Source organism: Budorcas taxicolor, chromosome 7 (genome assembly GCF_023091745.1).
Source record: "Budorcas taxicolor isolate Tak-1 chromosome 7, Takin1.1, whole genome shotgun sequence".
Taxonomy (NCBI): Eukaryota; Metazoa; Chordata; class Mammalia; order Artiodactyla; family Bovidae; genus Budorcas; species Budorcas taxicolor.
In genome coordinates, this window is record NC_068916.1 from 82,890,745 (window position 1) to 82,904,429 (window position 13,685).

The 13,685-nt window shown below is 37.0% G+C and overlaps 1 protein-coding gene across 1 annotated transcript in view; it reads right to left on the reverse strand.

Annotated features, from left to right (window-relative positions):
- The window catches only part of HAPLN1 (hyaluronan and proteoglycan link protein 1), a 34,362-nt gene extending 22,292 nt beyond the window's left edge, over positions 1-12,070 (reverse strand). Inside the window, exon 1 of the mRNA XM_052643447.1 lies at positions 11,971-12,070. Coding sequence (XP_052499407.1) covers positions 11,971-12,070 — 100 coding nt within the window. The remainder of the gene's footprint in view (positions 1-11,970) is intronic.
- Between the last annotated feature and the right edge of the window lie 1,615 nt (positions 12,071-13,685).

Sequence of the window (13,685 nt, forward strand, 5' to 3'; positions counted from 1 at the left end):
TCTTTCTTCAGTCTTGAGGTTGGGCAAGTGCAGGGCTTATAAGCCTATGAAGATCAGCCCAACACTTGCCTTAGAGCTAAAGCAATTCTGTGATGGGTGCCCAACACCAGAATATAGTATTGTTTGGGTGATGTTGGGTATGTGTACCATGTTATTTTCATATATCCAAGTTTTATAGTGAAAAAATAATGGTTAGAGCCTATAGGTTTTTTTCAGAGAGTGGAAATCCCACCCCCCCCAAAAGGATAACTTAAACAAATTTTTGCCATAAAAAATAGGCATCAAGAGCCTCCAAGTAGCTCAAGGGCATCCACTGATGTTTGTTCTGAAATGTAAATCCAAAACTGTTACTATCTTGAAAAATATTGTCTCTTTTTAATTACTTTTTCTTCATCTGTTTTGACCAGGAGTAAGAAGTGTGGTGAGGGTGTTTAGCTCTGTTCTGCTGACTAAGTTCTTTGTGGGCTTTTGTCTTTTCACTTTCATTCTTGTTTTATCTGTTATCACAGACGCTATAGTTTATTGATTAAGCCTATGAATTATGCCTCTTACATTGTATCACTTAACCTATATGGCCTCAGTTTCCTCATCAGTAAAACAGAGTTAAGTCACCTTCCTCCCAGGGTTCTCATGAGGATTAAAAGGTCATACAGTGAGAGCTTAGCCTGGTACCTGGCACCCTGAGTGCCCAGTAAATGTTGGCTGTTACTCACAAACACTTACTTAGTGTCCCAAGTGTGCTAGGTGTGCAAACCAGCTTCTGTCTTCAACATTGTCTTCTTTCCTGCGCTCTTTCAGAAGACAGTTCCTAGAAAGTACTGATTCCCAAAAACTTGCACCACATCAACTTACGGTGATTTTCCTAGTGGTTCTTAACAGCATAGGAGCTTAATTCAAGACCACCACTTTAAAGCCTTAAAAACAAAACCAAACCTATATCTATATAGTCCAACTTCTTCCTGCCTCTTCCTCAGTTTTCTCTGGGGCTCCAGACAGTCTTCATCTGGGGGTAGGGGTGGAATGTGCGTATATATAGCTGTCATCCCCACCTTGCCCCTCGAACTTCTCTTCAGAATCTCTATGGCAGCCTGTGAGACAAGTTTCTCCAAGGCTCGAGACCAGATCTTTTCTCGTTGTGATTTAATTTCTTCTGGAACATAGTTATATCAATTGAATGGAACAAGATGGGAGCTGTTTTTACCTACCGCTTTGCTCAAAAGTTTTTAAGAGAAGGCTTAGATGGAGGTTGTATAATTCCTGGTGGGTTAGGAGCACAAGAATCAGCCTGCCTGAGCCTGAGCATCAGTTGTACCACTTAATAGCCAAATGACCAGGAGTAAGCTACAGATGCTCTCTCAGTTCAGTGAGGATAACCACTTTTATATAGCATGGTGGGGAGGACAGACTGAGATGATCTAGCTAATGCACATTCTATTGTGCCTTCTATATTCTATACTGTGAATCACACACAGTAAGTGGTTTTAAATGTTAATATTAATTTATCAGTATTATTGCCATTGGTAACTTCAATATAACTGGTCCCCAAACTACAGAGTCACGCTAGCTGTGTCAACCCAGAGCTGTTTGCATTCATTAATAATTTTCAGAATTTAAATTTATCCATGTTATCAATGATTTATGGATAATGAAATAGCATTTTATTTCCATTATTTGAGACAGAGTAAAACCAAATTGAGCTATCACATAGAGAAATTAAGAAATACATTATAAGAAAATAAAATTGATAGTCTCATTAACAATGAATTACAATCTTCGAAGAAACCTGCTTTCCAGGATTTTAACTGTAATACAGGCTTATTTCAAAGGGTATGGAGAAACCGAAACATTAGCATGAGTCATTCTTCTTCATTAGGCTGTAATTAACCATAGTCCCTAATTATTAGAAACATGTCTTCATGTGGTAAAGGGCCCAAATCTACTTGTCTCTGCTCAGACTACTTCCATTTTGTGGTGAAATGTAAGGTCAAGTTCTCCATAATTTGCAGAAAGGACCCTGTTGGTTTTCTACATTGCTATGGTTACTGTCTTCCCTTAGTGTGAAAAACATCAGGATAATACTGCCCAGAGTCAGTTCTGGAGGCAAAAGGGAACTGTTGATTCTTTGCTTAATCAATGATCATGACTTAATAGCCTATAATGTATCAAATATTAAGTTTAGTGCTGAAACAAAATGAAAGGTAAATGGAACACAAATACCTAGGTGGGCAAGACTGAGAGAAGTGAAGGGAACACCACAGTCCCGAAAATAACAGGGAGTACAAGGGACTGTACTACTGCTGAGCACACATGCTCCATGCTAAAGGGAGCGGGTATTGGTTCCCACTGATGTCCAATGAGAATGCAGCCTGAAAAACAGCAGGACTTTTCATTTTTCAGCAGATGCTAGAAATGTACATTTTAAGACAAATATCTCCTATTCTATTTTTAAATACCTTGCAATTCATTTAGATTTTTTAAAGCTACCTGGGAAAAAAATGACCACACATCAGTGATCAGGATTTAGACTCTAAGAGGTGAATGTGTGACCTTTGTAACCTCCTTCACCGCCCGCCCCCCCACCCCCCCACCTCTAGTTGATGCTGAGGGATTCCAAACTTCAGACCAGGGCAATCTCCTTGTCTCTGCCTGCATTTCCTCCTTCTTCAGGTGAGCTCATCTAGTCCTATGGTTATGCATATTTATGTACTGGTGATCCCAAAGCTTCCTACCAGTGTACTTTTCCTTGAGCTCTGAAATAGTAAATCCAATTACTTGCTGCTTATATATTGGATGCCAAACAGATAACTTGAGCCCTCCTCTCCAGTCCAAACTTGTTCTTCTCCCAGTCTTCCTCAACTCATTTTCTGCCTACATCATCCATCCATTTGTTCAAGCCAAAACCTAGAAGGTGTGTTTGATGTGACCCTTCCTTTCCCTCAATCTCTTAATCTCTACATCTAATCTATTATCAAGTGCTGCCATCTCTGTCTCCCCCTCTTTTTTCCCCCCAGATTGGCTTCTCTTTATCCATTTCCACTGTTCCCATCCTGGTTCACACCACCATGATTTCTCATCTAAACTACCTCAAGACCCTTCTAAATGTTTCCTCACTTTTACTCTTCACCCATCATAATCCAGTATCCACTTGATCTTTTGTACATGAGATTCATAGTACATCAGCCCCTTGCTCAAAATCAAGCAGGCAAACACCACCATTACAAACAGAAGCCTCTAGAAGTGGAAATCTCCTAACTTCAAGGATATGTTTTCAATGGTGTTTCTACTGATATTTAAAATTTATGATTCTTTAGAAATAAGATAGGACTCTTCTTTCTGTCAACCTCCTTCACCTCATCTGAACACTTTACTGGTTGCTCCTGGTTCTAACTTGCTTTGTTATTTTTGTTCTCGATGGACTATGATCTTCCTGAGTTTTTATCCTTAATGTCCTTGTCTTGCTTGAGTGGACAGTGTTTGGAAAAGGTAGGTAAAATTATTGTTTAACTCAGTATTGTTTAGCACACTTCACAGCACCACCCTCCAATATGTAAAAACATACTACTTGGAGCTTATACGTGTGGTAATTAGTCTCCAAGTAAGCACTGAAGTTAACAACCAGCATGTTTAGTTAAAACAACATTAAAATGGCTCCGGTTTGCACTGGTGATTTGGTATTTTTGAGAACATGTGTATTTAGTGCCACTACCCTGTTGGCTTTTCAGATGGGGCAGTGGTAAAGAACTCAGATGCCAATGCAGGAGATGTGGGTTTGATCCTTGGGTCAGGGAGATGCCCTGAAGAAGGAAATGTCAACTCATTCTAGAATTCTTGTCTTGGAAATCCCATGGACAGAGGAATCTGGCAGGCTACAGTGCATGGGGTGCCAAAGAGTTGGACACCACTAAGCATGCATGCACATAGCACATTGTAGCAATACAAAATACACAAAATGTTTTGGAGTGATTTGGATAGAACTTTTATATTTCTTGTGCTTTCACTGTCTTCATTTTGAAATAAAAATGCTCAGATCATAAAGATTCCCGCCCCCCACCAGATATTTTCACTTTGATATCTCTCAATTAAATATTTTTAACTTCTTAGCATTTTGATAGATTTTTGTATTCCAAACTACATTCTGAAAAGAGTAGTTTCCATTTTATATTCAAAATAAAGAACGAAAACAACAAAGAAATCTAAATCTATTTTTTTCTTGATAGCCCCTGCTAGCAAGTCAGAGAAACAGGGAAAGTCAGAGAAACATAGCATGTTGAAATTACTCTAACATTAAGCCATTAAGTTATAGGTTAGTACAACTTGCAACCAAAAAAAAAAAAAAAGCTTCTCTATTTAATTGACTGTTTCTGGGGAAAAAGAAAAAAAGCTTTGGGAAAGTTTCCAAATAATCATTGACTTCCCACATAATATGCCAATTTCAGCCCCCAGAATGGAACAGAGAAAGCAATGACTGTTTTAGTGTGAATTTGCTACTACCTGAAAATATTATTAAATATAGGTTTTTATACCTGGAAATATTCCAAAATTCATTGTTTTAATGGATGCCTTATAAATAACACAGAATTCAGACTTTTAGGTTACTTAAAAACAAGATTAGAAATATTCTTAAAAGGTATTTTATGGGTTTAAAAGGTGAATATGAATACAGTTTTATAATAAGATATTTTTGTTTGGCAACTAATTATTCTTTTCTTCATATTTCCACCTCTATATAACACTTATTTTAATTTTTTTAATCACCTTTGATGCTCTAATAATATTGTCATTAAGCTCATTGAGGAGATGGTCTGTCCTACAGAGAATAACTCATTGTTTTGCACAAAGAAGGCCAATGTTTAACAAATGCCCAAATAAGTAAATTATTTCAAATGACACCCAAATGTGAAGAAGACTCAGCCATGGGCTAGCAGATGCAAAGTTGGCATGAAAATATACACATATATTTCTGAATATAGATTAAAGGATTTATCAAAAGTATATATCAACCTACAACTGACTTATAGTTTTTGCTTAGTTGAATGGCAGTTATCATAGTCATATTCATAATGACGTCTGCCTTTCTCTAGACCATAAACTTGATGAAGACAGACTGTGTGTTCTGATCATCATTCATTCCCAATTCCTATTTAGGTGCTTGCTGTAGACTGAACATTTGTGGCCCCTGCCCCCACCAGTGCATACATATTGCAGCCTGTTTCCCAATGTGATGATATTTGGAGGTGGGGCCTTTGGAGGTGATTAGGTTGTGAGGGTGGAGCCCTCATGAATAGACTTAGTACCCTTATAAAAGAGGCCCAGGATAGGCCCCTTGTCCTCTTCTGCCAGGTGAGGACACAGAAAAAGGATGGCCATCGCTAAACTAGGAAGCCAACTTTCACCAGACACCAAATGTGCCAGCATCATAATTGTGGACTTCCTAGCCTCTAGAACTGTGAGAAATAAATCTCTATTGTTTACAAACCACCCAGTCAATGGTATTGTGTTATATAGCAGGCTGAAGAGGGGTATATGTGTATTTGTGCAGCATTTTGCAAATATATATGTATATATGCCTGTATACACATTTTCATTCTTTTGTGTTTATTTATTATATATATGGTAACATTCTTATTTTTATCAAATGATAAACCTGTTTAATGTAGTAAGTTCTTATTAGTATATTTGACCTTACATCCTAAAGCAAACTAAGAAGAAATTTTAGAATTAGGGTGTTGCTAATTTTTATAGTGTCATGATGAAATTCTCTGATTTTTTTAGCTAATAATTTCTAGGTAGTATTATTAATAGTGTATGTATTTAGCTAAATGCAATTTGGAAAACGTAGTTGACATTCATGGATTTTGCATTTGTAGCTGTAAATAGTATATGATACCTCAAAAAGAGAAAAATAAATTATGATTTAACTCTTAATAACAGACTCATAGAGTCTGAGTCCAAATGAGTTTCAAGTGAAAGAGAGAACACATATCCAGTTCTCCCACTAAACTCTGGCTCTGTAGATAGTTTATGATCAATCAAACATTATTAAATTCACTTTTGATCCTTTCTGCACCACCAGATCTTGACTCTGCAGATATTACATAAAGAACATGATAGCATTGCAGTGACCACATGTAAATCAAATATTCTTCAAAGTTTCATGCCCACATTAGGAGGACTGCTGCATCCCGCCTCTGGTTGATTCTCCTGGAAGTAAGATGTTATGTGCAGTACAGGAGCCATAAAAGCAACCAAACAAAACTTGCTACCCAAACTCAGAATCCTCTTATCTGCTGCCTCTCATTCTACAGACTGAAACCTTCCCTGCAATTTGCAAAAACTGACTTGGGCTTGATTAGGAAAAGTTCCTGGATTTTGGTCCTGAATTTATTCAACAAGCATATTGATCAACTACTACTTGCCCAGTAGTATTAATTTAGGTGACAGGGAGGCATTAGGCAAAGATTCCTTCCCTCCTGGAGCTGATTTATGTTCCTGTGGCAGAGATGGACACAAACAATTACGTAAAAATAAGTAAAGTAGATATCCAAGACTAGAGAGAAAAGGAAAAGGAGATCAGAGATAAATTGGGATGCCAGAGGAGGGTAGAACATGGTAGGCAGGGTGAGTTCATTAAGAAGGTGAAAAGTGATCCTAAATTTGAGGAAGGGTAGGGGGTTAGCAAGAGAAATTGTTCCTCATCAGCCATGCAACCTGGGCCAAGCAACATTTAAGCTCTGGGTCTTGATTTCCTCATTTGTACAATGGGATATTGACCTCAATGATCTATATTAAAGTCCTTTTAAGTTATTACATTCTGTTAACTATTATTTACTTTATGCCAACATTACAGAATGAAAGCTGTGACCCAGTTAGTGTGCATGAGGCCCACACAACGTGTCATGTGTTGCTAAATGCCATGGGTTCTGCAGGGTTTAAGAGGGGCTTGTTATGGGGACAGTGAGAGAGGAGAGTGAAAGGCGGCTTAAAGCTCAACATTCAGAAAACGAAGATCATGGCATCCGGTCCCATCACTCCATGGCAAATAGATGGGGAAACAGTGGAAACAGTGTCAGACTTTATTTTTGGGGGCCCAAAATCACTGCCGATGGTGACTGCAGCCATGAAATGAAAAGATACTTACTCCTTGGAAGGAAAGTTATGACCAACCTAGATAGTATATTGAAAAGGAGAGACATTACTTTGCCAACAAAGGTCCATCTAGTCAAGGCTATGGATTTTCCAGCGGTCATGTATGGATGTGAGAGTTGGACTGTGAAGAAAGCTGAGCACCGAAGAATTGATGCTTTTGAACTGTGGTGTTGGAGAAGACTCTTGAGAGTCCCTTGGACTGCAAGGAAATCCAACCAGTCCATCCTAAAGGAGATCAGTCCTGGGTGTTCATTGGAAGGACTGATGCTAAAGCTGAAACTCCAGTACTTTGGCCACCTCATTTGAAGAGCTGACTCATTGGAAAAGACCCTGATGCTGGGAGGGATTGGGGGCAGGAAGAGAAGGGGACGACAGAGGATGAGATGACTGGATGGCATCACCGACTTGATGGACAGGAGTTTGGGTGAACTCTGGGAGTTGGTGGTGGACAGGGAGGCCTGGTGTGCTGTGATTCATGGGGTCGCAAAGAGTCGGACATGACTGAGTGACTGAACTGAACGGAACTGTAATGATAGTGGCAATTTAGAAGTATCTCATTACACTCATTGATGTATTTATCACATATATTCAGCAGCTACTATGTGCCAGGGACTACTGTCTAGCTGGAGTGTGACAAAGCCGACAGTCTAATGCTAAGCTGGGATGGAGAGTGGTTTGGGACACAAGGAGGAAACAGCCACATTGAGTGGGGAGTGTCTACTTCTGCAAGGGATTCTAGATCTGCATTAATTTTTCTACTCACAAAGAGATGAACTTCTGACAACTCTTTCTTTAAAAAAATCTAATTGCTTTATCTCTTAAGATGAGTGACCATAAATTTCACTTATTATAACAAAGGGTGCCACAGTGGTAAAGAATCTACCTGCCAATGCAGGAGACACAAGAGACACAGGTTCAATCCCTGGGTCAGGAAAATCCCATGGAGTAGGAAATGGTAACCCAATCCAGTATTCTGGCCTGGAAAGTTCCAGAGAAGTCTGATGGGCTACAGTCCATAGCGTCTCAGAGTCGGACGCAGAGCACACACTTGGGCACATTACAAAGAAGGGAACTGCTTTCATTTCCAACATTTCTTCTTCTTTTAAAAAATTTAAAGGAGGTTAGTTGTGTTTACCTGATATGTATATTCAGCGGAATATTACTTAAGTTTGGAAAAATTCAGTTTCTACAAGGAAAGTAAAAGTGATCAGATAATATTTAATACCATTGGGGAAATCTTAAATTGTACAATTTTAAAAGGGCAAAGAAGGCTACTTATAAAATGTTTATTTCATTAGAACTAAAGTAAGATATTGTTCTTACTGCTAGCAAATGAATTGAAAAGCAAGAGCTTTTCCCACCAGTGTTTGTGTTCCTTTTTTATTTAAAAATCATTTTTCCATGACAGTAAAGAAATAATCAACATGGCAATAACAACTTTCATCTACTGGGAGCTTATTGTATGCTGGGTACTAAGCACTTTCCCATATGTTATCTAATTTAGTTCTCATAAAGCTTTATTGAATAAACAGTGATGATGTCCAGTTTTATAGATGAGATAACTGAGACTGAAAGAGATTAAGTGAATTGCCCAAGGTCTAAAGCCAGAAAGTGGCGTTAGGGGAAAAATTCTTAAACTGGCATCAGGGGAAAAAATCTTAAACTGGTGATCAGAAGGCCTGCACCTGAAATAGCAGAGGCAGGAGTCACTAGATCACTGACATGGAAAGGAACAGGCAGGTACGTATTCAGTAACTATTTTGGTTAATAGCAAACAGTCATAAAATTTCTCTGCTGTCCATATAAATGTTTTCTTAAAAATTGTATTTTATAAAGTATATTCATCATCTCTGAACTTCTACTGGTATCTGAAAGTCTATAAAGAATTTTTAGACCAGATCTAAATATTTTTAAAATTGTTCTTTTGTGAGATTTAATATTCCATATAAAATTCTCCCTAATGAACTCAAGTTTCAAAGGATTTAGATATTGTTTGACTAGGCACATCATGAAATGAGGAATATAATCCATTAGTTGAGATTGTTATAGAGACAATATTAACAGTAGCTATCTCTTTCTGTAGAAGTATTTGAGGAAATTACTATTCCCACACTGTCAACAGTATATGATATATAAGCGAATAAATTGATTACAGATTTTTAGCAGACTCCATGGACAAGTAGTTTGCTTTCTCATTTTTATTGAATCAATTTGTAATCAAACTGATTTAATAAAAAATTAAAGGAAGCGAGTTAGTACAAGCACAATTTTATCTAAAACTATGCCTTTCTCCATGGAAAGCTAGCACAATTTCCTTTTTCATCACCAAAAAAGATACTTTTCAATAGAAACTCTTTGTATAGGTATCTATACTTGCCATTTTCCCCCCTGGTATTCTGATTTTCTTTAAAAACCAGATTAAAAAAATTTTTGCATACATATCTATAGAATTTCCCATAGATAGAAATCTTCAGAAAAAATAATTAGGTAACTCTTAGGCATACGAGTTAAGAACATGTTAACAAAGTGTTCAGCATCTCTATCAAGGCAGCCAAGATGAATTTGAGGGTGATGTGCCTGGGGAACTTAACAGTACAAAAATTTTAAAAATTAATGGAAAATGAGAGACAGAAAAGGTGTTCTTGCAGTAAAATGAATTTTGAATAATTTTCTATTACTGACAGAAGCTTATCAGTATGCTTATCAGTATGATTCAGGACTTTGAGATTCAGATTACTAATATAATGATTTGATTGCAAAATTCTTATAAAATTTTTATGAAAGTTTCAGCTCCCTTAAATTCCTTCTGAGCCATGTTTGATTTAATAAAAGTTTTAAATGTGACAAAATAATCCAGTATTTCAAGTGAGTAATGAAAGATGTCTGCTTTAATGAACACCTACTGTGCTATGAGTTTATTTTTGTGTTATAAAAGATGCCTGAAATTATGGCAGATATTTGAAAGTGTTTCTCTGAAGGGGGAGAACATGAAAGTTCAATCTGAATGCTCTAATAAAGAAAAAAGATAAATTGTTATTGAATAGAAACTAAGAGGAACAAATAATTGGAGCAATTTTAAAATAAATTTCAACTATGGACATAGCATGACAATATTGACTCAAATCATATTTCAGTATTAAACTTCCTTGAGCAAAATGTAGACCTTGTAGTTTTATTACTTGAAAGCTCAGGGCAACTTTCTAAGAACATTAATTTACAATTAAAATGAAATGGACTAGCAAGTCATTTTTGAAAAAATCAGATAGTGTAGGCAAATAATCTGGATACTTTTGATACCTTGTGTCAGCAATTCTTTTGCACTAAATTTCAATAGAGTATATGGGAATGGAAAGACTGGAGAAACAGAAGTTTTTCTTGATGAGAAATCTTGAATCTGACTTACAGGCTTCTTTCAGGAATAACTTTTAAAATGCTAACATACTTTAAAATATTTTTATACTCTGCATGAAATTTACATTTTGTGATTTATACATAGTTAGTAATATAACAGGTATCTAGTCTAGTAATAACTTAAACCATTGCTAAAGTTTATTCTCCATGAGATTTAAAACCGTTGTTAACAATTACTAGGTATTAAACTCTGAATTGACTTTGACTTGACATTAAGAGGATGTTATCCTTCATCAGAAATCTCTATGTGTAAATGTCTTAAGTCTCTGGGAAACAGCCTTGATTCTGCTTTTATACAGTAAAGAAAATAGCTGAGTCAGCAGTTTGCATAGTAAAATTTGTGATTATATAATTCCTTTTTATGGTCCAATAGTGAAAAACGTAAAGCTGTTAGAAACATAGAGGTCTGAAAGAGGAATGTCTAAAATAACTAGACATTGTCAAATTCAGAGTTCTATTTGGGTAGTCATAATACATACAGAAAAATGCTTTCTAGCCAGATCTACACTATCATTTGACCTTCACAAGTCATACTTTTCAACAGTGGATGCAATTTTCTGAGACTGCACTTTTGACCTTGAAGATATTGAGTTATATCTTCTCAATGTTTTATTTCTCTTAGCAAACTTATAATGTTTCTGGTCCCCAAACTGACTTCATCTAAAATTCTTATCATCATATGTTTAAACTGTTAAATTCTGTAATTCTTATTTTAAATATTCAGCATACAAGGGCAAAGAGAGAAGCTCCAGGTCCTTTGGAACTATCTTTTTCTTATTGCATAAGTCTCTTAGCTTTCTTAATGCGGGATGTCCCTCATCTGAAGCTGGAGCTGAGGAAATAGCTGCATTGTACTGCAGCCTCAAATCTTGCTACAGCTCCCAGGCTTAGGATTCAGCTGAGCTGAAAAGAAACATGCAGGGAAAACATTGCTCTGTGGAAACTAAAGCTTTACCGAAGGAGCTTTTAATAAGGTAAGTTCTTTTTCCTGAAACTTAGCTTGTCTGACTTATTTTCATGTTGTTTTTCTTGATGACTCTAACAGAATGACCTTACATGTAAGTTTTACTTCCTATTTCTCCCTGCTTTTGCCCTGTCTTTAAATGAACTTTCTCCCCTGCATTCTACTTAGAAGATAGCAACTGAAAAGCCTTGAACAATTGCATCAACTCCCTGCAGTTGGATATTCTTAAGCCAATCCACTTTAATTGTCCCTGATTCTTAGCTCTACCGTAATGCAATAGCATTCAAAAGCCAGGGAGCATGTTCACCAATTAGCAGAAAGGAAAAGAAAAAGTCAATGCAGCAGAACTAACATTGCGAAGCACTAACATAAATGTTAAGAAATCACTTAACATTTCTAAGTGACTTGAAATGGATTTAACTTTCATAAGAGAAGCTGCGTTTTCTTACCTTGGATATGAATAACTCTGTCATGATCTACAGTATAGTTGTTTGAAAGATGATCAGCCCAGCAGATTGATATCAGCACCAGAAGAAGTAGACTCTTCATCTTTGTAGCCCGAATAATCTTCTTCACTGTGAGAGCATCACATACAAAGAGGCTTGTGAGGTTTGGAACCCTTTGGAGTGTTGCACTGCACAACTTTTACTGCCTTATCATCCTAGAATGGGTCTGTAAAAATATTTAACCCAATCTGCTCAGAAAGTTACTGTAGCTGTCTTTGGGAGCTGAAGACTGCAGCTTTGAACAATTCCAGTTTCCCTTATGTAGTCAGAGTCCAAACAGTGTTTAACTCTATCTTTACAGAGTTGTAAATCTAAAAATTTTTTTAGAACAGTATAGTTTTGATACAGAGAGTTACAGCAAGTTAAAAGAGATATGACAAAGATATAAACAGACTTAAAAAAAAAAACATTTAAACCTTTGAATTTGAAGTACAAGTTAATAAAACAATTTGATATAGCTACCTATGAATATTTACCACCCAATTTAATTTGTAACTGAATATTAAGCCAGGTCAAATAAAGAATATTTGCATGAAATTTGACATCATCATTCATTTTACATATGGCTTTCTAAGCAGGTTAGATTTGCTTGTTCTAAAAAGAAAAGAGGACACACACACACAATGCCTGATTAAATAGAAGCAGCACATTTGTTACAGACTCCCCGTCTTAAACACTGCTTGGGTCTATGGTGAATAATTGAAAATTAGAGACAAACGAGGTTAGAATTGTGCATGCTATCACTGCAATCATCCTGATTGATTTTTCATTCATTTCTACCTGAAATGCTGACGCATCAACTTGGAGTGCCAGGTAGGGTCTCTGCAGTCAGCAGAGCCTTGGCTGCAGGGAACATCCCCGCCAACCTCGCAGGGCAATTAGGCAAATGAAGCGCTGAAACAGACAGCCAGGGACAGCTCTGGTCCTAAGTGACAGCGGCAGAGCCATTGCCTGGCTATCCTCATTCAAGACCAATTTGATAAAAGGGACACAATCCCCGCAAAACTTTGTCATTGTAAGGACCAAAAAGTGATTCCAAATAATACACACCAGATGACCTTTGCAGTATTTGCCAGGCAAGAATTTCAGTGTAGCTCCTCTGTTTTAAATGTGGAAGCTGAGGAAGATATTAAGAAGGGCTTTCTTTTCCTCTCATGCACACAGAAGCCTTAACAATACTTGGCTATTTTTAAAACTGAAATTGCACAGTACTGGCTTCTCACACTAATTTGTTTTTTCCAGGAAAGCCTGACTCCCTGGAATACTTATTAAAGAGCTCTGAGTCTGTTCCTGGAGGTCTTTGCAGGCCAGCCTCTTCTCCAGAGCCTAATGCCCTAATCACGGACATCTCCAGGTCCCTCTTGGGACCTCAGTACCTCCCTGTCTCCTCCTCTCAGAATCATTGTGATGCTCTGACTTCAGGCTCTAGTGTTTGCTTTAACCCTTTTCTTTTTATTATGTCACAGAAAGAAGATAGTGGATGAGCAAATTGAGAAACTTACTTTCCTAAGAAACTAAAACTGTCACCTTCAAAATTCTATCTGATTTACTGATTTTATTTTCAGAAGTTTACTTGCTTGTTCCTTTGAGGCTTTTTGGGAAATGGTTTTTTTTTGAAGCTACTGACTTTTGCCTATAGGAATACTGTTAACAAATAT